General features: G+C 53.4%; 1 protein-coding gene across 1 annotated transcript in view; it reads left to right on the top strand.

The window, feature by feature from the left end:
- The first annotated feature begins 280 nt into the window (after positions 1-280).
- Positions 281-27,166, top strand: part of SLC5A9 (solute carrier family 5 member 9) — a 41,494-nt gene continuing 14,608 nt past the window's right edge. Inside the window, exons 1-8 of the mRNA XM_073007321.1 lie at positions 281-459; positions 2,700-2,771; positions 22,546-22,650; positions 22,967-23,131; positions 24,266-24,371; positions 25,264-25,344; positions 25,666-25,871; positions 26,070-26,205. Of these exons, the coding sequence (XP_072863422.1) occupies positions 298-459; positions 2,700-2,771; positions 22,546-22,650; positions 22,967-23,131; positions 24,266-24,371; positions 25,264-25,344; positions 25,666-25,871; positions 26,070-26,205 (1,033 nt within the window). The 5' untranslated portion in view covers positions 281-297. The remainder of the gene's footprint in view (positions 460-2,699; positions 2,772-22,545; positions 22,651-22,966; positions 23,132-24,265; positions 24,372-25,263; positions 25,345-25,665; positions 25,872-26,069; positions 26,206-27,166) is intronic.

Genomic DNA, 27,166 nt, shown 5'->3' with positions numbered 1-27,166 from the left:
CCTTCTCCTCTTTCTCCTCCTGCTTCTCTGGTGGTAGGGAGATTGCATGTATGTGTGTGCACGTGTATACATATACATGTATGTGTGTGCATGTAGTGGCAGCAGGGAGGGGTAAGGAAGGAGTCCTGCAGGGGTTGGTGGTGGCAGTTGGGAGAAAAGGAGGCAGGACTATATGTGCCAGCAGGGCTCAGAGTTTTCTCACCAACTAATGGTGCTTGGGACAGTTTAATCATTAAAGGAAAGGAATGAAGCCAGGAGCGCCTCAAAGTCCAGCCTGTTGTTGACTAACACTAACAGATGAGCAAGGAACTGGCAGCAATGGGGCCTGGAGCTTCAGGGGACGGGGTCAGGACTGAGACAGCTCCAAAAGTAGCACAAGACTCCAGAGTTGGTCTGCACGCCTATGACATCAGCGTGGTGGTCATCTACTTTGTCTTCGTCCTTGCTGTGGGAATCTGGGTAAGTGGGCCCTGAAGCTGGGGCTAGCAGGGGAGGTAGTAGTGGTCTCTCAGCTTGGGTGGGGCTGTGGAACTGGGGCAGGGCTAGGCAGAAAGAAGCAGATCATAGAACCATGGAGCCGAGATGGAAGGGCCTTCAGGAATCAGGCTCCTGATCTCCTCATTTTTAGAAGGACAGAGAGCGGTGTGGCTGGTCTGAGGTCACACAGAAAGTCCGAGGCAGACCAGGCCCCCGACTCCTGACTCCTCTCTGAGCACTGCTGCCTTTGGCCCCAACCATCCCTGGTTGCCCTGAGCCTCACTCCTTCCTTCTTCCCACCCCAAGGCCCCCAACTCTGAGAACTCTTGACCCCTGGCCCTACCTCAGTCCTGCATTCGTTAGCATCTTGGTTAAGGTGATTTCTAAACGAGTAGGGGCTCATGTGCTCTCAGAGAAGTGTGCCAGGCTGATTCCCAGGTTACTCTATTCTCCATTGTTCCCAGGAGCCTCCGGCTATAGGCAGGGGCCAGGCTTTGGGGTCAGGGAAACCTGAGTTCAGGTCCTAGCTGCAACAATGAGAGCCTCATGTCCCTGGGAACATATAAGGCCTATCAGCTTTCTCAGGTGAACGATGAGAGTGTTTCACGCATCTATGTGAAGAGACCACCAAACAGGCATTGTGTGAGCAACATGGCTATTGATTTCACTTGGGTGCAGGCAGGCTGAGTCCGAAAAAGGAGTCAGCAAACGGGGGTGGCTTATCATTAGTTCTTATAGGTTTTGGGATAGGCAGTAGAGGTAGGAGCAACATTTTGCAGGCAGGGGGTGGATCTCACAAAGTACATTGTCAAGGGTGGGGAGAATTACAAAGAATCTTCTTAAGGGTGGGGGAGATTACAAAGTACATTGATCAGTTAGGGTGGGGCAGAAACAAATTACAATGGTGGAATGTTATCAGTTAAGGCTATTTTCACTTCTTTTGTGGATCTTCAGTTGCTTCAGGCCATCTGGTCACAAGGGATATGATGGCTTAGCTTGGGCTCAGAGGCCTGACAGAGAGTAAGCACTACACTGTGATCATTCAGCAACAGGACACACTGCAGCACCTGGCACGGTGCCTGGTGCCTGATCAGCAGGCAATAAATGACTGCTGTTATCACCATGGCGTTCTGCAGAAGTGTGAGCACCTTTAGACTCTGCTGTGATTCAAGTCCCAGATGGTCACTTCCTAGGCTGTGACCAGGTCAGAAACCCTCTCTGGGCCTCAGTTTCCTCATCTGTAAAGGAGGGTGAACAGTCCCTGCCTTTTAGTGCTGGAATGAGGAAGAATTGGGCTAACAGATGATCGCTGGGTCCTGGAAGTGGCCAGTCAAGAAAAGCACCAACTCCTCTGTGACTTTGGACAAATTACTTCCAATGTTGGGCCTCCATTTTCACATCTGTAAAATGGATCTGTTTTGCTCATGTGGCCTCCAACAGGATGAGAGCTGACAAGCGAAATACAAGCAAAAGCTTAACAAGCACAAGGCATCACACACATTTATCACTCCCTGGTGACTGATTATTTTCCCGTAGGGGAAAGTCAGAGAACTGTTGGCTTTTGCATTTGAATAGCTGCTTCAAGTTCATCCTTCCCTACCCACTGCCCTGCCCTCACCTGTGTCTCCAGAGACCATTCCAACAGGTTGCTAACTGACCACCTACTGGTGTAAGACAGGGAGGTCCTGGATGGGGCTCAGTGGCGTGATCTGACTTCAACCCAGGGAAACTCCAAAACAGAACCCATAACTCTGCTCAGGGCTCAAAGTCTCACAGTCAAATTGCAGCCCTCTCTGTCCTCCTGCCTCCAGTATGGGAGCCCTGTTGGGAGCAGGGAAGGGATCAGCTCAGAGAAAGGGTGAGCACTACACATCTAAGGAGGCGATACTAAATCGTACTCCGAAAGCGCACTTTGGGGAAAGAAGGATAAGGGGACAAGAGTGCACAACCAATGGCTTCACACACATGACATCTGTTACCGCCTTTGCTTTTCGCACTGGCTCTGGGAGATGAATGGTGAGGCTCACAGAGAAAGTGACCCTCCCAAGATGCATAGCTCAGAAACCGTGGAACCAGCCTCAGGCAGCTCTCTTCTGCCTCAGTTTTCTCCCTCTGTGTCCCCAAGAGTGACTGCACCAAGGGGCAGAAAATCTGCAGGGAGGGGGCCGGACAGAGGTTCAGAGAGGCTTGAGAAATCCTCATCTCATCTATTTCCTTTCCAGTCGTCCATCCGTGCAAACCGAGGGACCATTGGTGGCTATTTCCTGGCCGGGAGGTCCATGAGCTGGTGGCCAGTGAGTTGACTCTTCTTAACCACCCCCTAGTGCAGAGGCTCCCAACTCTCCTCCTCCCCACTGTCCAAGCCCTTGTCCCATCTTCTCACACCTGGACTAAGGCAAAGACCTCCCCATTGTGTTTCCTGACTCTGGGTCCCTTCTCTCCTGCCCAAACCCACCCTGCAACCTGAGTGGCCTTGCTAGCACACACCTTGGACAAACATCCCCTGGCCCCTCCTAGGTGTGGCCCTACATCTGACACTTGACGTGCAGTGATGAATCTGGAAAGTCACTGTCCTAGAGAAGCTCAGAGCTGAGGGGTGCAGATAGATTCATAAACATCATGTGCACTGTTGAGCCAGAGGGAAGCAGGGGGCGCTCACCAGAGCTCGAAAGCCCCTGGCCACCAAACAGTGGAGTCAGCTAGGGTTAGGAAAGATTTTGGGGGGAGGGTGACACATAAGCTTAATACTGAAGAGCAGTTAAGTTAGGGGAATCGCAGAGGTAAAATCCCCAACAACCTCAGGGAATCAATCCCCAAACCTTTGTGAGCCACAATTTCTCCCATCAAGCCACCCCACATTTCCACTGGTTCTCAAAATTAACTTCCTCCTCCTGGAATGGGATGGAGGGAGGAAAGCCCTGCCTCAAAAATGACCAGCAGAGTCATCAGCCCCAGTGGTAGCTGAAGCAGTATACACACCCAGGCATGCAAAACTCACACACGGTATGTGTGCATGCACACTCCCACACTCTCACACACAGCACTTGCACACTCACACTCATGCTTCCACACTCTCACACATAACACTCCCACACTCACACTCACACACAACACTCCCACACTCACACTCAGACTCCCATACTCACAATCACACTCCCAAACTCACACACTGCCACAATCTAACACACAACACTTCCACATTCCCACTCACATTCCCACACTCTCACAGACAACACTCCCACATTCCCACTCACATTCCCACACTCTCACAGACAACACTCCCATACTCACACATTCCCACACTATCACACACAACACTCCCACATTCACACTCACACTCCCACACTTTCACACAACACTCCCACACTCACACTCACACTCCCACACTCTCACACATAACACTCCCCCCCACACACACTCTCACACACAATACTCCCACACTCACACTCACACTTCCACACTGACACACTCCCACACTCTCACAGACAACACTCCCACACTCACACTCCCACACTCTCACACATAACACTCCCACACTCACACTCACACTCTCACACTCACACACAACACTTCCATACTCACACTCACACTCCCACACTCTCACAACACTCCCACATTCACACTCCCACATTCTCACAGACAACACTTCCACACTCTCACACATAACACTCCCACACTCACACACTCACATGCATTCCCACATTCACACTCACACTCCCAAACTCCCACACAGCACTCCCACACTCACACTCACACAGAAGACTCCCACATTCACACTCACACTCACACATAACACTCCTACACTCACACTCACACTCCCAAACTCACACTCACACTCCCATACTCACACACTCACACACAACACTCCCACACTCACACTAACACACACAGAAGAGTCTCACACTCACACTCACATATAACACTCCCACACACACAATCCCACACAACACTCCCACACTCACACTCCCACACTCACACACAACACTCTCACATTCACACCCACACTCACTCAAATTCACACTCACACTCACACACAACTCACACTCACACTTACACACTCACACTCCCACATCCACTCACCCACTCAAACTCACACTCCCACACTGTCACACTCACACTTGCACACAACACTCACACACTCCACACTCACACTCACACTCCACACTCACACTGACACACTCACACTCACACTCACCCTCACACTCACACCCTCCCACACTCACAATCACACTCACACTCCCACACACTCTCACACTCTGACACTAACTCACACAGAACACACACTCACACACACTCTCACACACACACAACACTCACACTCACACTCACCCTCCCACACTCACACTCGCACTCCCACACTCACACTCTCACCCTCCCACACTCACACACACACTCACAATGACACTCGCATTTCCACACACTCCCACTCTCACACTCTGACACACACACAACACTCACACTCACACTCTCACACTCGCACACACAACACTCACACTCGCACTCACACACTTCCACACTCACTGTCACACTCACTCTCTAACTCTCCCAAACTCATGCTCACACTCACACACAACACTCACACTCTCACACTCTGACACACACACACCACTCACACACAACACACAATCACACTCCCACACTTACTCTCACACTCACAACTCACACACTTTCTGACACTCCCACACTTACACTCACACTCACACTCACACCCTCCCACACTCACACTCACACTCCCACACTCTCACACTCGCACACCCACACACTCACACACACAACACTCACACACTACCACATTCACACACACTACCACACTCACCCACACTCACACTCACACACACTTCCAAACTCACTCTCACACACACACTCCCACACTCCCACACTCACACTCTCACACTCCCACACACACACTCCCACACCGACACACACAAAACTCACACTCACACACACTCACATTCCCACACTCACGCTCACTCACACTCACTCTCACACTCACACTCTCCCACACTTACTCTCACACTCACTCACACTCACACACTCACACTATCCCATACTCACACTCAAACACAACACTCACACTCACTATCCCACACTCACACTCACACTCCACACTCACACTCACACTCCACAATCATATTCACCCTCCCACACTCACACTCACATTCCACACTCACACTCACACTCCACACTCACACTCTCACACTCACACACACTCACACTCACCTTCCCACACTCACAATCACACTCCCACACTCACCTTCCCACACTCACCTTCCCACACTCACTCACACTCCCACACTCACAATCACACTTGCACTCCCACACTCACACACTCATGCTCCCACACTCACACACACAACAGTCGCACACACTCCCACAGTCACACTCTCACACTCCCACACTCACACTCTCACACACACTCTGACACACTCACACAACACACACTCCAACACACCCTCCCACACTCACAATCACACTCACTCCCACACTCCCACACTCACACTCCACACTCACACTCTCACACTCACACATACTCACACACTCACACTCCACACTCACACTCACACACACACTCCCACACACGCACACTCACCCTCCCACACTCACCCTCCCACAAAACACTCACACACAACACTCACACTCACTACCACACTCACACTCTCACACCCTCCCACACTCACACTCATACATGATACACACACTCCCACACTCTCACATCTCACACTCACACACTCCCGCACTCACTCTCACACCCTCCCACACTCACACTCACATTCACACACACACTCACACGCAACACACACTCCCACACTCACATTCCCACACTCACTCTCACACTGACACTCCACACTGACACACTCCCACAGTCACACTCACACTCCTCTGAGTGTGTGCTCAGTGTGAGTGTGTGTGTGGGTGAGTGTGTGAGTGTGGGTGGGTGTGTGATGTGTGAGTGTGGGAGTGTGAGAGTGTGAGTGTGTAGTGTGAGTGAGTGTGTGCGTGCATGTGTGTGGAGTGTGAGTGTTGTGTGTGAGTGTGGGAGTGTGTGTAGAAGTGTGTGTGAAAGTGTAGGAATGTGAGTGTGAGTGTGGGAGTGCTATGTGTGAGATTGTGGGAGTGTGAGTGTGAGTGTGGGAGTGTTGTGAGTTTTTGTGAGTGTGGGAGTGTTGTGTGTGAGTGTGGGAGTGTGTGTGCGTGTGTGAGTGTGACTGTGTGTGTGAGAGTGTGAGTGTGGGATTGTGAGTGTGGGAGTGAGAGTGTGCATGTGTGTGAGTGTGAGTGTGAGTGTGGGAGAGTGAGTGTGTGCGTGTGTGAGTGTGAGTGTTGTGTGAGTGTGAGAGTGTGAGTGTGGGAGTGTGTCTGTGAGAGTGTGGGAATGTGAGTGGGAATGTGGGAGTGTTGTCTGTGAGAGTGTGGGAATGTGAGTGGGAATGTGGAAGTGTTGTGTGTTAGATTGTGGCAGTGTGTGAGTGTGAGTGTTGCATGTGAGTGTGTGAGTGTGTGAGTGTGAGTGTAGGAGGGTGTGAGTGTGGGAGAGTGTGAGTGTGAGTGTGTGTGTGAGTGTGGGAGTGTGAGTGCTGTGTGTGTGGGAGGGTGAGTGTGAGAGTGTAAGTGTGGTAGTGTGCACGCTCATCTGAGTACATGCTCCCGAGTGTGCACTCCCCTGAGAGTGTGCTCCTCTGAGTGTGCGCTCCCGAGTGTGAGCTCCTCTGAGTGTGCACTCCCCTGAGTGTGCTCTCCCCTGAGTGCATGCTCGTCTGAGTGTATGCTCCCCTGAGTGTGCCCTCCCTAGTGTGCACTCCCAAGTGTGCTCTCCCCTGAGTGTGAGCTCCTCGGAGTGTGCGCTCCCCTGAGTGCACAGTCATCTGAGTGTGCACTCCCCCGAGTGAGCACTCCCGAGTGTGCACTCCCCTGAGTGTCCTCTCCCCTGAGTGCATACTCGTCTGAGTGTGCGCTCCCCTGAGTGTGCACTCCCCTGAGTGTGCTCTCCCCTGAGTGCATGCTCGTCTGAGTGTATGCTCCCCTGAGTGTGCCCTCCCTAGTGTGCACTCCCAAGTGTGCTCTCCCCTGAGTGTGAGCTCCTCGGAGTGTGCGCTCCCCTGAGTGCACAGTCATCTGAGTGTGCGCTCCCCTGAGTGTGCACTCCCCTGAGTGCACACTCATCTGAGTGCATGCTCCTCTGAGTGTGTGCTCCCGAGTGAGCACTCCTGAGTGTGCACTCCCCTGAGTGTCCTCTCCCCTGAGTGCATACTCGTCTGAGTGTGCGCTCCCCTGAGTGTGCACTCCCCTGAGTGTGTGCTCCCCTGAGTGTGTGATCCCAAGTGTGCGCTCCCCTGAGTGTGCACTGCCCTGAGTGTGCGCTCCTGTGAGTGTGCGCTCCCCTGAGCGTGTTCCCCCATGAGTAGATGCTCATCGGAGTCTGCGATCCCCTGAGTGTGCGCTCCCCTGAGTGTGCTCCCCTGAGAGTGCTCTCTCGAGTGCATGCTTATGTGAGTGTATGCTCCCCTGAGTGTGCACTCCCCTGAATGTGCATTCCCCAGTGTGAGCTCCTCTGAGTGTGCGCTCCCCTGAGTGTGCTCTCCCAAGTGCACGCTCATTTGAGCATGCTCTCCCCTGAGTGTGCACTCCCCTGAGCGTGCACTCCCCTGAGTGTGCACTCCTCTATGTGCGCACTCCCCTGAGTGTGTTCTCCCCTGAGGACACACTCATCTGAGTGTGCACTCCCCTGAGTGCGTACCTCTGTGAGTGTGCACTCCCCGAGTGTGAACTTCTCTGAGTGTGCGCTCCCCTGAGTGTGCAGTCCCCTGAGTGTGCGCTCCCCTGTGTGTGCGCTCATATGAGTGTGCGCTCCCCTGAGGATGCGTTCCCCTTAGTGTGCCCTCCCCTGAGTGTGCTCTCCCCTGAGTGCATGCTCGTCTGAGTGTGCACTCCCCTGAGTGTGCCCTCCCGAGTGTGCACTCCCGTGTGTGCTCCCCTGAGTGTGAGCTCCTGTGAGTGTGTGCTCCCCTGAGTGTGCACTCCCCTGAGTGCACGCTCATCTGAGTGTGCACTCCTCTCAGTGTCACTCCCCTGAGTGCACGCTCATCTGAGTGCGTGCTCCCCTGAGTGTGCGCTCCCGAGTGTATACTCCCGTGTGTGCACTCCCCTGAGTGTGCACTCCCCTGAGCACGCGCTCCCGAGTGTGCAGTCCCCTGAGCGCGCGCTCCCCTGAGTGTGCACTCCCCTGAGTGTGTGTTCCCCAGAGTGTGAGCTCCTCTGAGTGTGCAATCCCGTGTGCGCTCCCCTGAGTGTGTGCTCGTCTGAGTGTGTGCTCCCCTGAGTGTGCACTCCCCTGAGTGCGTGCTCCGCTGAGTGTGCACTCCCCTGAGTGTGCACTCCCGAGTGCACGCTCGTTTGAGTGTGTGCTCCCATGAGTGTGCACTCCCCTGAGTGCGTGCTCCCGAGTGGGCGTTCCCGAATGTGCGCTCCCCTGAGTGCACTCACGTCTGAGTGTGTGCTCCCCTGAGTGTGCACTCTGCTGAGTGCAGGCTCCTCTGAGTGTGCACTCCCCTGAGTGTGCGTTCCCCAGAGTGTGAGCTCCTCTGAGTGTGTGCTTCCCTGAGTGTGCTCTCCCGAGTGCACGCTTGTTTGAGTGTGCACTCCCCTGAGTGTGCGCTCCTCTATGTGCGCGCTCCCCTGAGCGTGCTCTTCCCTGAGTGTGCGCTCCCCTGAGTGCGCGCTCCCCTGAGTGCAAGCTCCCCTGAGTGCCCGCTCCCCTGAGTGCGTGCTCCTCTGAGTGTGCGCTCCCCTGAGTGCGTGCTCGTCTGAGTGCACGCTCCCCTGAGTGTGTACTCCCGAGTGTATACTCCCGTGTGTGCACTCCCCTGAGTGTGCTCTCCCCTGAGTGCATGCTCGTCTGATTGTGCGCTCCCCTGAGCGCGCGTTCCCGAGTGTGCACTCCCCTGAGCGTGCGCTCCCGAGTGTGCACTCCCCTGAGCGCGTGCTCCCCTGTGTGTACTCCCCTGAGTGTGTGTTCCCCAGAGTGTGAGCTCCTCTGAGTGTGCAATCCCGAGTGTGCGCTCCCCTGAGTGCGTGCTCGTCTGAGTGTGTGCTCCCCTGAGTGTGCACTCCCCTGAGTGTGTGCTCCTCTGAGTGTGTGCTCCCCTGAGTGTGTTCCCCCCTGAGTACACGCTCACTGGAGTGGGCACTCCCGTGTGTGCATTCCCCTGAGTGTGCACTCACCTGAGTGCACGTTCCCCTGAGTGTGCAATCCTGAGTGTGCGCTCCCCTGGGTGTGTTCTCCCCTGAGTGTGTTCCCCCTGAGTACACGCTTGTTGGAGGGTGCACTCCCCTGTGTGCGTTCCCCTGAGTGTGCACTCCCCTGAGCACGCGTTCCCCTGAGTGTGCACTCCCCTGAGCGTGCACTCCCCTGAGTGTGTGCTCCCGAGTGTGCTCTCCCCTGAGTGTGCACTCTCCTGAGTGTGTGTTCCCGAGTGTGAGCTCCTCTGAGTGTGTGCTTCCCTGAGTGTACTCTCCCGAGTGCACGCTCATTTGAGTGTGCGCACCCCTGAGTGTGCACTCCCCTGAGTGTGCGCTCCTCTATGTGCACACTCCCCTGAGCGTGCTCTTCCCTGAGTGCACGCTCGTCTGAGTGCACGCTCGTCTGATTGTGTGCTCCCCTGAGTGCACGCTCATCTGAGTGTGTGCTCCCCTGAGTGCACGCTCCCCTGAGTGAGCGCTCCCCTGAGTGTGTGCTCATCTGAGTGTGCGCTCCCGAGTGAGCACTCCCGAGTGTGCACTCCCCTGAGTGTGCAATCCCGCTCGTCTGAGTGTGCGCTCCTGAGTGCACACTCGTTTGAGTGTGTGCTCCCCTGAGTGTGCACTCCCCTGAGTGCGTGCTCCCGAGTAGGCGTTCCCGAATGTGCGCTACCCTGAGTGCACTCTCGTCTGAGTGTGTGCTCCCCTGAGTATGCACTCTGCTGAATGCGTGCTCCTCTGAGTGCGCACTCCCCTGAGTGTGCGTTCCCCAGAGTGTGAGCTCCTTTGAGTGTGCGCTCCCCTGAGTGTGCTCTCCCGAGTGCACGCTCATTTGAGTGTACGCTCCCCTGAGTGTGCACTCCCCTAAGTGCGTGCTCCCGAGTGTGCACTCCCCTGAGTGTGCGCTCCCCAGAGTGAGAGCTCCTCTGAGTGCATGCTCCCCTGAGTGTGCACTCCCCTGAGTGTGCGCTCCTCTATGTGCACGCTCCCCTGAGTGTGTTCTCCTCTGAGTACACGCTCGTCTGAGCGCTCCCCTGAGTGCACGCTCCCCTGAGTGTGGACTCCCCTGAGTGCACGCTTGTCTGAGTGCGTGCTTCCCTGAGTGTGTGCTCTCCTGAGTGTGCTCTCCTCTGAGTGCATGTTCGTCTGAGTGTGCGCTCCCCTGAGGGCGCGCTCCCCGAGGTGTGCGCTCCCCTGAGTACGCGCTCCCCTGAGTGCACTCTCTTCTGAGTGTGCGTTCCCCTGAATGTGCACTCCCCTGAGTGTGCGCTCCCGAGTGTGTGCTCCCCTGAGTTTGCGCTCGTCTGAATGTGCACTCCCCTGAGTGTGCACTCCCCTGACTGCGCGCTTGCCTAAGTGTGTGCTCCCGAGTGTGTGCTCCCGAGTGTGCGCTCATCTGAGTGTGCACTCCCCTGAGTGTGCACTCCCCTGAGTGCGTGCTCTCCTGAGTGTGCACTCCCCTGAGTGTGTGTACCCCAGAGTGTGAGCTCCTCTGAGTGTGCGCTCCCCTGACTGTGCACTCCTCTGAGTGTGTGCTCATCTGAGTGTGTGCTCCCGAGTGTGCTCTCCCCCGAGTGCATGCTCATCTGAGTGTGTGCTCCCCTGAGTGTGCACTCCCGAGTGTGCACTCCCGTGTGCGCTCTCCTGAGTGCGAGCTCCCCTGAGTGCACGTTCCCCTGAGTGCGCACTCCCGAGTGCACGCTCTCCTGAGTGTGCACTCCCCTCAGTGTGCATTCCCCAGAGTGTGAGCTCCTCTGAGTGTGTGCTCCCCTGAGTGTGCTCTCCCGAGTGCACACTCGTCTGTGTGCGCTCCCGAGTGTGCACTCCCCTGAGTGTGCACTCCCCAGAGTGTGAGCTCCTCTCTCCTCTGAGTGTGCACTCCCCTCAGTATGCTCTTCAGAGTGCATGCTCGTTTGAGTTTGCACTCCCGAGTGTGCACTCACCTGAGTGCATGCTCCCCTGAGTGTGCACTCCCCTGAGTGTGTGCTCCTCTGTGTGTGCGCTCCCCTGAGGATGTTCTCCCCTGAGTACATGCTCGTCTGAGTGTGTGCTCCCCTGAGAGCGCATTCCCCTGAGTGTGCGCTCCTCTGAGTGCGTGCTCCCCTGTGTGCTCCCCTGAGTGCATGCTCGTCTGAGTGTGCACTCCCGAGTGCGCACTCCCCTGAGTGCACGTTCCCCTGAGTGCGCACTCCCCTGAGTGTGCACTCCCCTGCGTGTGAGCTCCTCTGAGTGTGCACTCCCCTGAGTGTGCACTCATCTGAGTGTGCACTCCCCTGAGTGTGCGCTCGTCTGTGTGTGCTCCCTTGAGTGTGCGCTCGTCTGTGTGTGCTCCCTTGAGTGTGCAATCCTCTGAGTGTGCACTCCCCTGAGTGTGCACTCCCCTGAGTGTGCACTCCCCTAAGTGCATGCTCGTCTGAGTGTGAGCTCCCGAGTGTGCACTCCCCAGAGTGTGCACTGCCCTGAGTACATGCTCCCCTGAGTGTGCACTCCCGAGTGTGCGCTCCCCTGAGTGGGCGTTTCCGAGTGTGCACTCCCCTGAGTGCGCTCTCGTCTGAGTGCACACAGTGTGCACTCAGTGCACGCTCCCTACGTGTGCACTCCCCTGAGTGTGCGCTCCCCTGAGTGCACGCTTGTCTGAGTGTGCACTCCCCTGAGTGCACGCTTCCCTCAGTGTGCAGTCCTCCCACACACACACACAACACTCACACTCACACTCCCAAACTCAGTCACAGTCACACTACCACACTCACACTTTCACATTCACACTCACACTCACCTACTCACACTCACCTACTCACACTCACACACTCACACTCACACACTCACACTTTCACACTCAACCTCACACACTCACACTCACACACTGCCACACTCACACTCACACACACGACACTCAAACTCCCACTCACACACTCACATTCTCACACTCACTCTCACACTCACACACGCTCCCACACTCACACTCTCACACTCACCCTCCCACACTCACATTCACACACAACACTCACTCCCACACTCACACTACCACAATCAGACATCCTCCCAGTCACACTCACACAACACACACACACTCTCACACTCCCACACTCTCACACTCACACACACACTCCCACACTCACCCTCCCACACTCACACATTCACACTGCCACACACACACACAATCACACATGACACTGAAACTCCCACTCCCACTCACATTCCCACACTCACTCTCACATTCACACACTCCCACACTCACACTCTCTCACACTTACATGCACACTCACACACACACTCTCACTCACCTTCCCACACTGACACACTCCTACAGTCACACTCACACTCCTCTGAGTGTGTGCTCAGTGTGAGTGTGTGAGTGAGGGTGAGTGTGAGTGTGTGGGTGTGAGTGTGGGAGTACATGTATGAGAGTGCGAGTGTGGATTGTGAATGTGTGTGAGTGCGGAGTGTGTGAGTGTTGTGTGCAAGTGTGAGTGTGAGAGTGTGAGAGTGTGGGAGTGTGTGAGTGTTGTGTGTGAGTGTGAGTGTGGGAGGGTGAGTGTGAGAGTGTAAGTGTGGTAATGTGTATGCTCATCTGAGTGCATGCTCCTGAGTGCACGCTTCCTGAGTGCACGCTCATCTGAGTGCACGCTCCCCTAAGTGTGCACTCCCGAGTGTGCGCTCCCGAGTGCACGCTCCCCTGAGTGCATGCTCCCGAGTGTGTGCTCCCCTGAGTGCGCACTCCCGTGTGTGCGCTCCCCTGAGTGCGTGCTCCCCTGAGCGTGCACTCCTCCCACACTCACACTCTCACACAATACACACTCCCACACTCACATTCACAGTCACACGACCAACTCACACTTTCATATTCACCCTCCCACACACACACTCCCACACAACACTCACACTCACACACTCACACTTTCACACTCACCCTCCCACACTCACACTCACCTTTACACTGCCACACTCACACACATATTCACACACACGACACTCAAACTCCCATTCACACACTCACATTCCCACACTCTCACACTCTCACACACTCCCACACTCGCACTCTCACACTCACACACACTCACACACAACACTCACACTCCCATACTCACTCTACCACACTCACACTCACACCTTCCCACAGTCACACACTCACACACAACACTCACACTCATACTCTCACACTCCCACACTCACTAACACACACTCACACTCACACTCCCACACTCACACTCTCACACTCATCCTCCCACACTCACACTCACACTGCCACTCACGCTCACACATACACTCACACATGACACTCAAACTCACACTCACACTCACATTCCCACACTCACACACTCCACACTCACCCTCCCACACTCACTCTCACACACTAAACTCACACTCCCACAAACACTCAAACTCACACACAACACTCTCACACTCCCACACTCACACTCACCCACAACACTCACACTCACATTCTGACACACACTGACACACACAACACTCACACACTCTCCCACACTCACACTCATTCACACTCACACACAAAACAGTAAAATTTACATTCACATTTACACTCATACACAACACTCACACTCCCACACTGACACACAACACACACATTCACACTCTCACACTCACTCTCACACTCATGCTCCCACACTCACACTCCCACACTCACACTCACATTCACACACTCACACACAACATTCTCACACTCACACACTCACACTTCCACTCTCACACTCACAATCCCACTGACAGTCACACTCCCACACTCACACACAACACTCCCACACTCACTCTCACACAGAGTCTCTCACACACACATATAACACTCCCACTCTCACACTCTCCCTCACACACACAGCACTCCCACTCTCACACTTCCACACTCACACTCACACACAACACTCTCACCTTCACACTCACACTCCCACACTTATACTAACACTCCCACACTCACACATTCATACTCACACACAACACTCTCACACGCTGACACTCCCACACTCACACTCACCCACTCACACTTCCACACTCTCACACTCAACACTCCCACACTCACACTCACCCAGTCTCATTCCCACACTCTCACAAACACTCCCACACTCACACTGAAACATTGACATTCAAACAACACCCTCACACATTCACACTCCTGCACTCACACTTCCACTCCCACACTCACACACAACACTTCTACACTCACACTCACACAGAAGAGTCCCACACTCACACTCACACTCTGACACTCTCACACACAACACTCCCACATTCACATTCACACACAGAAGAGTCTCACACTCACACTCACATATAACACTCCCACACTCACATTCACACTACCACTCACACACAACACTCCCACACTCTCACAATCACATATAATACTCCCACACTCACACTCACACACAACACTCTCCCACTCACACACTCATACACTCACACTCACACACACAGAGTCTCACACACACCAACACTCACATATAACACTCCTAAATTTACACTCACACTCCCACACTCTCACTCGTACTCACACACACTCACACACTCCCACCCTCACACTCCCACACTCACACTCCCACACTCACACACTCATTCCCACACTCACACTCACACTCTCACACTCACACTCCCACACTCACATGCAACACTCCCATGCTCACACTCACCCTCACACTCACACACATTTCCACACTCACACTTCCACTCTCCCACTTACAATCCCACACTGACACTCTCCCACACTCACACAGAACACTCCCACACTCACACACACAGAAGAGTCTCTCACACACACTCACATATAACACTCCCACACTCACACTCACCCTCACACTCACACACAGCACTCCCACACTCACACACACAACACTCTCACATTCACACTCACACTCCCACACTCATACTAACACTCCCACACACATTCACACACACTGACACACAACACTCTCACACTCACACTCACACTGACATTCCCACACACTCACCCTCACTCACACACAAGCCTTCCACACTCTCACTCCCACACTCACACTCACAGTCCCACACTGACACACTCCCACACTCCCACACAACACTCCCACACTCACACTCACACACAGAAGAGTCTCACACTCACACTCATATATAACACTCACACTCACACACAACACTCTCACACACTCACACTCCAACACTCACACTCACACACAACACACACCCCCAAAGTCACACTCACAATTCCACACTCTCACACACAACATGCCCACACTCACAGTCACACATACAACACTTCCACACTCACACACACAGAAGAGTCTCACACACTCACACTCACATATAACATTCCCAAACTTACACTCACATACCCACACTCACACACATACTGTCACACACTTCCACACTCACACTCCCACCCTCACACACTCACTCCCACAATCTCACACATAGAACTCCCACACTCACACACACAACACTCCTACACTCACACTCTCCCACACTCACACTCACTTCCAGAGTCACATTCTCACTCCCACAAAGACTCCTACACTCATACTCACACTCTCAAACACACTCCTACACTGACACTTACACTCCCACACTCTCACACACAACACTCCCAAACTCATGCTCACACACAGAAGAGTCTCACACTCACACACTCACATATAACACTCCCACACTCACTCTCACACTCCTGCACTCACACTCACACTCCCACATGTACACACAAAACTATACTCACACACTCACAAAGAAGACTCCCACACTCACCTTCACACTTCCACACTCACACACTCCCACACTGACACACTCTCACATACAACACTCCCACATTCACACACTCACACTGAAGACTCCCACATTCTCACACAACAGTCCTACACTCACACTCACACTCCCACACTCACACTCACAAACTCACACTCACACTCCCACACTCTCACCCACAACACTCCTGCACTCACAGTGACACACACTCAGTTTCAAACACAGCACTCTCACACTCAGTCATACTCCCACACTCACACTCCCACACTCACACACAACACTCCTACACTCACACTCACACACAGAAGACTCCCACACTCACACTCACATCCCCACACTCACACACTCCCACAGTCTCACACACAACACTCCCACACTCACACACTCACATACAGAAGAGTCTCACACTCATACTCACATATAACACTCCCACACTTACACTCCCACACTCACACACACAACACTCACACTCACACACTCACACTCACAACACTCCCACACACACACTCGCACATCTCACACATAGCACTCCCACACTCTCACTCTCACACACAACACTCCCACACTCACACATTCCCACACTCACACTCACATATACTTCCACACTCACATTCATCCTCCCACACTCTCACATACAACACTCCTACACTCACACTCCCACACACACTCCTACACTGACACCCACACTGTCACATAACACTCCCACACTCACACACAGTCTCACACTCACACATATAACACTCCCACCCTCACACTCACACTCCCACACTCACAATCACTCTCACACTCCCACACTCACACATGCTCCCACACTCACACTCACACACAACACTCCCACACTCACACACACACAACACTCCCACACTCACACTAACACTCCCACACTCTCACACACAACACTCCTACACTCACACTTGCACTCACACCCCCACACTCTCATACTCCCACACTGACACTCCCACACTCTCACACACATCACTCCCACACTCACACACTCACACACAGAAGAATCTCACACACTCACACTCACGTATAACACACACACTCCCGCACCCACACTCACACTCCCATACTCACACACAACACTCCCACACTCCCACTCACCCTCACACTCACACACAACACTTCCACACTGACACACTCCCACATTCACACTCACAATCCCACACCCACATTCACACTCCCACACTCACACACAACACTCCCACACACACTCAGGAGTCTCACACTCACACTCACATATAACACTCCCACTCTCACACACTCCCACACTCAAACTCACACACACAACACTCACACTCACACTCCCACACACACACTCACAGACTCCCACACTCTCACACACAACACTCCCATACTCACACTCCTGCACTCTCGCACACATTCCCACACTCACAGTCACACTCTCACACACAACACTCCCACACACTCTCACACTCTCACACGACACCCCCACACTCTCACTCACACTCCCACACTCTCACATTCCCACATTCTCACACATAACACTCCCACACTCACACTCACATGCACACACAACACTCCCACACTCACACACTCCCACACTCACACACTCCTACACTCACATGCACTCCCACATTCTCACACAACACTCCCATATTCACATTCACACTCCCACACTCACACTCCCACACTCTCACAACACTCCCACACTCAAAGTCACACTCTCACACAACACTCCCACCTTCACACTCACACTCTCACACATGACACTCCCACACTCACACTCCCACACTCTCACACACCACATTCCCACACTCACCCTCACACTCCCACCCTCTCAAACACAACAGTTCCACACTCAAACTCACTCTCACACACAACACTCCCACACTCACACTCCCACACTCTCAGCATGCTCACACTCACACTCCCACACTCTCACACTCAGCACACTCACACTCACAATCCCACACTCACAGCACCCTCACACTCACACTCCCATGCTCTCACATACAGCACTCTCACACACACACTCCTACGCTCCCACTCTCTCACACACAGCACCCTCACACTTGCACTCACATTCCCACACTCTCACAACACTCCCACACTCACACTCCCACACACAGCAGTGTCACACTCACACTCCCACACTCACACTCCCAGATTCTCACACACAGCTGCCTCACACTCACACTCCCACACTCTTACAGCACCCTCACACTCACACTCCCACACTCTCACACACAGCACCCTCACATTCACACTCCCATACTCTCACAACACTCCCACACTCTCACTCCCACACTCTCACACAAGCACCCTCACACTCACACTCTCATACTCTCATACACAGCATTCCCACACTCACACTCCCACACTCTCACACACAACACTCCCACACTCACTCCCACACTCACTCCCACACTCTGACACACAGCACCCTCACAGTCACATTCCCACACTCTCACACAGCACTCCCACACACTCCCACACTCTCATGCACAACACTCCCACACACTCCCACACACTCACAGCAGCATCACACTCCCACTCCCACACTCACACACAACACTCCCACACTCACTCCTACACTCACTCCCACACTCTCACACACAGCACCCTCACATTCACATTCCCACACTCTCACACAGCACTCCCACACACTCCCACACTCTCATGCACAACACTCCCACACTCACACTCCTACACACTCACAGCAGCGTCACACTCTCCCACACTCACACTCCCAGACTCTCACACACAGCTGCCTCACACACTCCCACACTCTCACAGCACCCTCACACACTCCCACACTCTCACACACAGCACTCTCTCACTCTCACAACACTCTCACACTTACACTCCCACACTCTCACATACATCACCCTCACATTCACACTCCCACACTCTCACACACAGCACCCTCACACTCACACTCCCATACTCACACACAGCATTCCCACACTCACACTCCCACACTCTCACACACAACACTCCCACACTCACACACTCCCACACTCACACACATCACCCTCACACACACTCCCACACTCTCACACAGCACTCCCACACACTCCCACACTCTCATGGACAATACTCCCACACTCACTCACACTCCCACACTCACACAACAGTCCCACACTCACACTCCCACACTCTCAGCATGCTCACACTCACACTCGCAATCCCACACTCACAGCACTCTCACACTCACACTCCCCCACTCTCACACATAGCACTCTCACACTCCCACTCCCACACTCCCACTCCCACACTCTCATACACAGCACCCTCACACTTACACTCCCACACTCACACCACTCCCACACTCACACTCCCACACACACACAGCAGCCTCACACTCCCACACTCTCACAACACTCCCACACTCACACTCCTAGACTGTCACACACAGCAGCCTCACACACTCCCACAGCACCCTCACACTCACACTCCCACACTCTCACTCCCACACTCTCACTCCCACACTTTCACAACACTCCCACACTTACACTCCCACACTCACACACAGCACCCTCACACACTCCCACACTCTCACACACAGCACTCCCACACACACTCCCACACTCACACACACTCCCACAGTCACACTCCCACACTCTCACAACACTCTCATACTCACATTCCCACACTTTCACACACACACAGCACTCTCACCCTCAAATAGGCACCCACACATGTTCAAACATGCCCACACTCATACGTACTTACAAACTCATTCACACAATCACCCTCCCATTCTCACACTCACACCTTCTCTCATGCACTCACACACTCACACACTGTCTCAGTCACATACACTCATACACTCTCATACTCATGCTCATTTACACACTTACACGTGCTCACTCAGGCACACATTCGTGCACACTCACATCACCAGCCATCTTCATCCCCTCTCCCCACCCTTCTCGTTCTCACCACCTTCTCCACTCTCTAGTGGTCACAGACTCGCTAAAGAGTAGCAGAAACAGAGGAAGCCTCCAGGTCTCTCTGGAAAGTTTAGGTATCTGGGACAGGAAGAAGTAGGGGCAGGGAGCTCTTGCTGTCCAGCGTGACAGAATCCCTAGGGATGGCGGGGAGCTGAGGCCTGGCAGCTCAGGAACAGTGGGCAGGTCACTGGTGCTACCAGCCACCTTCTCATCAGGAGAAAGGAAAAACCCTTCAAAATGGTTCTTTTCAGCTAGTGCCCCCCAAATCACAGCCCTGGAAATGAAGGAAAGGAGGAGAAAGAAGCATGACAGAGCACGTTCCTCTGACGACTTCAGGAGAAGCCCAGGGGCCCTGCTGACTGCCTGGTCAACCTACAGAGAACCGAGCTCTGGCCTAACGATTAGTGTGAGGAATCTGAGGCCTCCGAACAAGAGGGAGGCCTTGGAAGGCACTCCCACGTTCCCACTGCGCCCCAAACACAGAGCAGACACCCAGTGGGTGGTCCAGCCCAGCCCTACCAGCACCCTAGGACCGCCTGAGGAAGAGTGTGTATGTGTGTGAGTCCTGTGAGAATTTGTTTCCATGTGTGTGTATGCATGTGAGTGTGGGCACTGTGTGTGTGCATGAGTGTGCTTGTGTGTGTGCTTTGTGAATGTATGTGCACATGTGTGCATATGTGTGCATACCTGTGTGTGTGAGGGCATAGGTATGAGGACATGTGCATGTGTGTGAGTACACATGTGGGACTGTGCAAGTGCATGAGTGCATGTGTGTCAGAGTATGTGTGTGCATGTGGGAGTGTACCATGCCTGTGTGTGTGAGTGCATGTGTGTGTCAGAGTGTGTATGCACATGTGAGAGTGTGTGTACCATGACTGTGTGTGAGTGCATGTGTCAGAGTGTGAGTGTGCATGTGTGAGAGTGTGTGTACCATGCCTGTGTGTGCATGAGTGCATGTGTGTGTGCTGTGCCTGTGTGCATGTGTGAGTGCACATGTGAGTGTGCACACGCACGTGTCAGAGGCACTAGCATCAGGGCCTCAGCAATGTCAGGCTGGTTGCTCATTCTGTGCCTTTACACTGTTGACTGCCTTTGTCTGAATTTCTCAATGCTTTTCCTCTCCTTTCACTTTCTCTCTCACAGCACCTCCGAAAGAACAGGAAGTTGGGCAAAAGTGAGTCCCACATTGTATAGGTGAAGAAGCTGAGTTGTTGATAGAGGAAGTGATTTTATCGTGGTGACATAGGATACAAAAAGGAACACTGCTTTGCCCCCAGCTGCCCCAGCCCTCTCCCCGAGGTCTCCTTAGGCCTCCTCCCAGGCTCCAGAGCCCCTTCCTCTCCCCCTTCTCCCCTCCCAGTCAGGGATCCCATCTAACAATAAGAGATAAAATTGACCAAGTGCGCATTAAGTGGCAAGCACCATTTGTGTAGTGTTACTGGGCCAGAGAGCCAGGGATTGAATCTTAATTTGGTCACTTACTAGTTCTGAGACTTGCGCAAGTTACCTATCTGTGCCTCAGTTTACTCATGGGTAAGATGGGGATAAAAGTAGCACTGAGGGTTGTGGTGAGGATTAAATGAGTCCCCATACTCAGAAGGCTGGCTGGTTCCTGGAGATGCTGCACGGGCCCTGACTGCCCTGATCATGCTCACCATCATCACCGCTCTCTACTGCCTCCCAAGTGCTTGGCTGCCCCCTTGGAGAACTAACTCAGCTCAGAGGTCGACTTGGCCTGTGCTCAGTTCCTCGGCTCCACCCTCTGCCTGGCTCGCCCTGGGGTGGCAGGAGGGCTTTTCCTTCCCTCCTGTGGGGCTTCCCCATCCCCTTCAGCTTCCTTCCCTTGGAGGTCCTCAGACCCATGGCCTCAGTGCAGAGGTCCACACTCCCCACTTTCCAGGCTTCCTTCCCACTTTCCCCTTTTTTCCACTTCACCATTTACTCACTGGGTGACCTGGAGCCAGCGAGTTCATCTTTCCTTACATTAGTTGCTTCCTCTGTAACCTGGGATGACTAATACCCCTCCCTGCGGATATCTGTGGAATTGAATGTATTTATGAATGCAGCACCTGGCATACAGTGGGTACCCAATAAATATCAGCTTCATGCCCCCTCACTACTCATGGTCCTCACTCTAGATTCATTCAGATCACTCCTGACTCCTGACCCTTGACCCAACTGTGCCTTGCAGATTGGAGCATCTCTGATGTCAAGCAATGTGGGCAGTGGCTTATTCATCGGCCTGGCTGGGACAGGGGCTGCCGGAGGCCTCGCCGTGGGTGGCTTCGAGTGGAATGTAAGGAAGCTGGTTTGGTTTTTCCAGAATAATGAGTGCATGTGTGCTCCATCTCTGGCATTAGTGCTGGGAGGATCCTTAGGGATGCCTAGGAGGCTGCATGGTGAATTGAGAATCCATTTCACAGATGAGGAAATCAAGGTCTGGAGGAGACAGAGGGATCCATGCAAGGTCACACGGGAGGACTGGGGTCAGGTCCTAGGTCCCTTATTTCTCTGTTCGGGGGCCTCCCACAGCACAGCGCTGCCTCTGGGTGGGAAGCCGCTCCTCTGTCTACATCCAGGGCCTGGATATCTTCTTCTCCCTACTCTCCCAGGCAACCTGGCTGCTCCTGGCCCTCGGCTGGGTCTTCGTCCCTGTGTACATCGCAGCGGGTGTGGTCACAATGCCACAGTACCTGAAGAAGCGATTTGGGGGCCAGAGGATCCAGGTGTACATGTCTGTCCTGTCTCTCATCCTCTACATCTTCACCAAGATCTCGGTAGGTGTCATTACAATGTGGCCGTTGTGTCTGGAAATGCTGATTCGGGAATTGCTGAGTGCATCACCATGTGTGTGTTGCTGAGGGGAAGCTGACAATCCATTGAAAAAAAGGAAGGCAGGACCTAGAAACCTTAGCACATGCTCCCCCTCTGCACTGGGGTACTCAGAGATGAATGGTAAATGTTTTTGGAGTGAACAACAGCCATTACACTCAAAGAAATCACAATCCAGAGTTCATTCATTTGTTTTTTCATTAATGGATTATTCATTCATCAAATGTGCGTTAGTTGCCGAGATTTTTGGAGTTAGAAAAGTCTTTAATCCTCCTCTATTGACCTAAACTCAGGAAACAAACCTAGATAGGTCAAATGACTTGCCCAAGCCCACACAGAGGGCTAGCTCTAGAACTGAAACTGAAGTGTGGGTTCCATGACCCAGTCCAGTCTCCTTCCACTCTGTTATGTTTTAGACCCCGTAACAGGTTCACAAAACAATCATGGAATGGGACCCACAAGCACACACTAAAGGGAACTGAGTCACTCCGTTGCCAGGTCCAGGGCTGAAAAACACTTTAAGGCCCTTGTTCCACCAATGTTTGAGAATCACCCTAAGTCAGCTTAGGCTCAGGCTATAAGCCCTTGTCTGCTAATAAACCCAAGTATGTAGATGAGTCAGATCCATGTCTATCTGCACCAGGGCTCCTGCCGCACTGGGTCAGCCATGGGCCATCTGGCAGCCAAGTAGGCTCTGCTCTGCCAGGGAGCAGCCAGTAACTCTCTGGTTCTTCCTCTCTTCTCCTAAATGGCCTCTTCTTCTCCAGCCCAGCGCCTTCCTTCACTTCCTCAGTCTTCCACTTAATTCCTCACCACTCCCTTCACATCTAGCAGACTACGCAATTAAATTTTTCTCAGTTTTGAGACTTTATACAGTACTTCTCTGCTTTAAAGCCTCCATGGTGCCTCAGTGTCTGCAAGATAAAGCCCACACTCTTTAGCATAGCACTTAAAGCTCATTTTCATCATGTGATGAGGGCTGAGGATGCCTGGTGTTGCTGGGCAGGCAGGTGACGTGTCCACACAGCCCTACTGAGGGCCTCGGGTGTCCTGGCCTCTTGGGTCCTGGCTCTCTGCAGACTGACATCTTCTCTGGAGCTCTCTTCATCCAGATGGCATTGGGCTGGAACCTGTACCTCTCCACGGGGATCCTGCTGGTGGTGACTGCCATCTACACCATTGCAGGTAGGCAGAGGGAAGGTCATGTTGGGCTGCGGAGACTGAGATAGGAAGAGGGAAAGAGGGAAGTTTTTGACTGGCAGAGACCACCCAGAGAGAAAGACTGAAGGAGAGATAACCAAAGAGAGACAGAGAGATATAACACTGATGCTGACAGACAGAAAGAGAAACAAGAGAGGTAGAGACAAAGAAAGGCTGAGACAGAGAAGTAGAAGAGAAGAACACAGGGGAACAGAATGAAAGACACAGGGACAGAGACCGGGGGATGAAAAGGGCAGAAATGGGAGGAAGAACGGGTCAAGCAGAGAGAGGAAAGGACAGACAGTAATAAATACCAGAAAAGACTAACTGCCCAGGGAGCAAGGTAGAGAGGGGTACTATGACCCAAGCCAGAGTCACTGCAGGCTGCCCCAGGCAGAGACCACAACCCACCTCCTCCTGTTTCCTCTAAATCTCCTCGCACAAGGTTGGGCACCATGGGAGACCAGCATGGGAGGACAGCCTTACTTATGGTTAAGTTGGGGTCCAGAGACGGGGTGGGGGGCATTTAGATGGACATTGGGAGGAGAAAGCAGGGAGTATTCCTGGTGAACTACAAGCCAAGGAATGGACTTGGGATATTAAACAATAACACAGAGCTGTGGCGTGATGGCCACAGTCAGCTGCTGTCAAGACAGAAAGAAGGGACCCCACCACCTTTGACTGTGACCAGCCGGCATCCTGCCAGGGAGGGAGAGAGGGGAGCACTGGGTGTGGAGAAAGGCAGGTGGCCAGAGTTCCCCTGCTAAGAGGGCTCTGTGTCTTCTCTGGTCTCCCCAGTGTGGCCATGCATAGAGCAGGCAGCCAGAGAGGATCCCAAACTGGTGCTGACTGATGAGCCCTCTCCTTGGGTCCCCAGGGGGCCTCACGGCCGTTATCTACACAGATGCTCTGCAGACGGCAATCATGGTCGGGGGAGCCCTGGTCCTCATGTTTCTGGGTAAGAAAGAGACCTAAATACACCCCACCATCATTCTTAAATTCCTCTCTGTCCTGTCTCTGTCACCTCCAGAGTTCGATTGAAACTTTCCAGTGCTTAGAGCCATGTGAGCCATGTCCCCTCTCCAGGCTGCGGCTCCCAAAGATCAGGGTTCTCGCTACTTCAAACCAAGGATCTTGAGCCTAAGCCCCATCTTCCTCTTTCACCCCCAATCCCCACGTCAGTTCCAACCTGAGAGCCCACATGAGGCTGGGGGCTGGACATGCTGAGTGACAGGCTCAGTGGGGTCTCAGGGCTGCTTCACTCACTGTCTCCTCACAGGCTTTCAGGATGTGGGCTGGTACCCAGGCCTGGAGCAGCGGTACAGGCAGGCCATCCCTAATGTCACAGTGCCCAACACCACCTGTCATCTCCCACGGCCCGATGCCTTCCACCTGCTTCGGGACCCTGTGAGCGGGGACATCCCTTGGCCAGGTCTCATTTTCGGGCTTACAGTGCTGGCCACCTGGTGTTGGTGCACAGACCAGGTAATCCCCAGCCAGGCTTAGCCTGAAGTGGGGTGGCTTCCTGCAGAAAAACCCAGCGCCTGGATGCACAGAGGCGTCATTTTGGGATTGTGACTGGACTGGAGTAGGGGCACAGTCATGCCCAGTGTCAGGGCTCACCTGTGGCTTAGTGAGCATTTCCTCAACCTGAGCTGCACTCCTCATTTGCTGCCCTTTCAGGTCATTGTGCAGCGGTCTCTCTCAGCCAAGAGTCTGTCTCATGCCAAGGGAGGCTCTGTGCTGGGGGGCTACCTGAAGATCCTCCCCATGTTCTTCATTGTCATGCCTGGCATGATCAGCCGGGCCCTGTTCCCAGGTAAGAGTGAGTCTTGCTCTCTGGGTGTTGGGATCTGGGGCTTTCAAGGAGTGTCTGGAGAATGGGAATGTGTCCCTCGGCAATGTTAGACCAGAGCAGGGGTTGGCAAGGTTTGTCTATTAAGAACACATAACCAGGCATGGTGGCGTGCACCCATAGACCCAACTACTTGGAATGATGAGGATCCTGAGTCCAGGAGCTTGAGTCCAGGAGGTTGAGGCTGCAGTGAGCTGTGATTGCCCCACTGCATTCCAGTTTGGGAAACAGAGCAAGAGAAACCCTGTCAAAAAGAAAAGAAAGAACAGAACAGAACAGAAAAGAAAAGAGAGAAGGAAGTAGGGAGGGAAGGAAGGAGGGAGGGAGGGAGGGAAGGAAGGAGGGAGGGAGGAAGGGAGGGAGGGAGGAAGGAAGGAAGGAAGGAAGGAAGGAAGGAAGGAAGGAAGGAAGGAAGGAAGGAAGGAAGGAAAGAAGGAAGGAAGGAGAAAGAAGAAAAGAAGAAGAAAGAAAGGAAGAAAAGAAGAAAGAAAGAAGAAAAAGAAAGAAAGAAGAAAGAAAGAAAGAAAGAAAGAAAGAAAGAAAGAAAGAAAGAAAGAAAGAAAGAAAGAAAGAAAGAAAGAAAGAAAGAGAAAAAGAAAGAAAGAAAGAAAAGGAGGAGGAAGAGGGAAGGAAGGAAGGAAGGGAGGGAGGGAGGGAGGGAAAGCAAAGCAAAGCAAAGGAAAGCAAAGCAAAGAAAGGAAAAGAAGGCCGGGCACAGTGACTCACTCCTGTAATCCCAGAACTTTGGGAGGCCGGGGTGGATGAATCATGAGGTCAGGAGTTCGAGATCAGCCTGACCAACTTAGTAAAACCCCGTCTCCACTAAAAATACAAAAATCAGCTGGGCGTGGTGGCACGTGCCTGTAATCCTAGCTACTCAGAAGGCTGAGGCAGGAGAATCACTTGAACCCGGGAGGTGGAGGTT

This window comes from Chlorocebus sabaeus, chromosome 20 (genome assembly GCF_047675955.1).
Source record: "Chlorocebus sabaeus isolate Y175 chromosome 20, mChlSab1.0.hap1, whole genome shotgun sequence".
Lineage (NCBI taxonomy): Eukaryota > Metazoa > Chordata > Mammalia > Primates > Cercopithecidae > Chlorocebus > Chlorocebus sabaeus.
The sequence above is the reverse complement of the archived record's forward strand: the minus strand, read 5'-3'. Positions and strand labels throughout refer to the sequence as shown.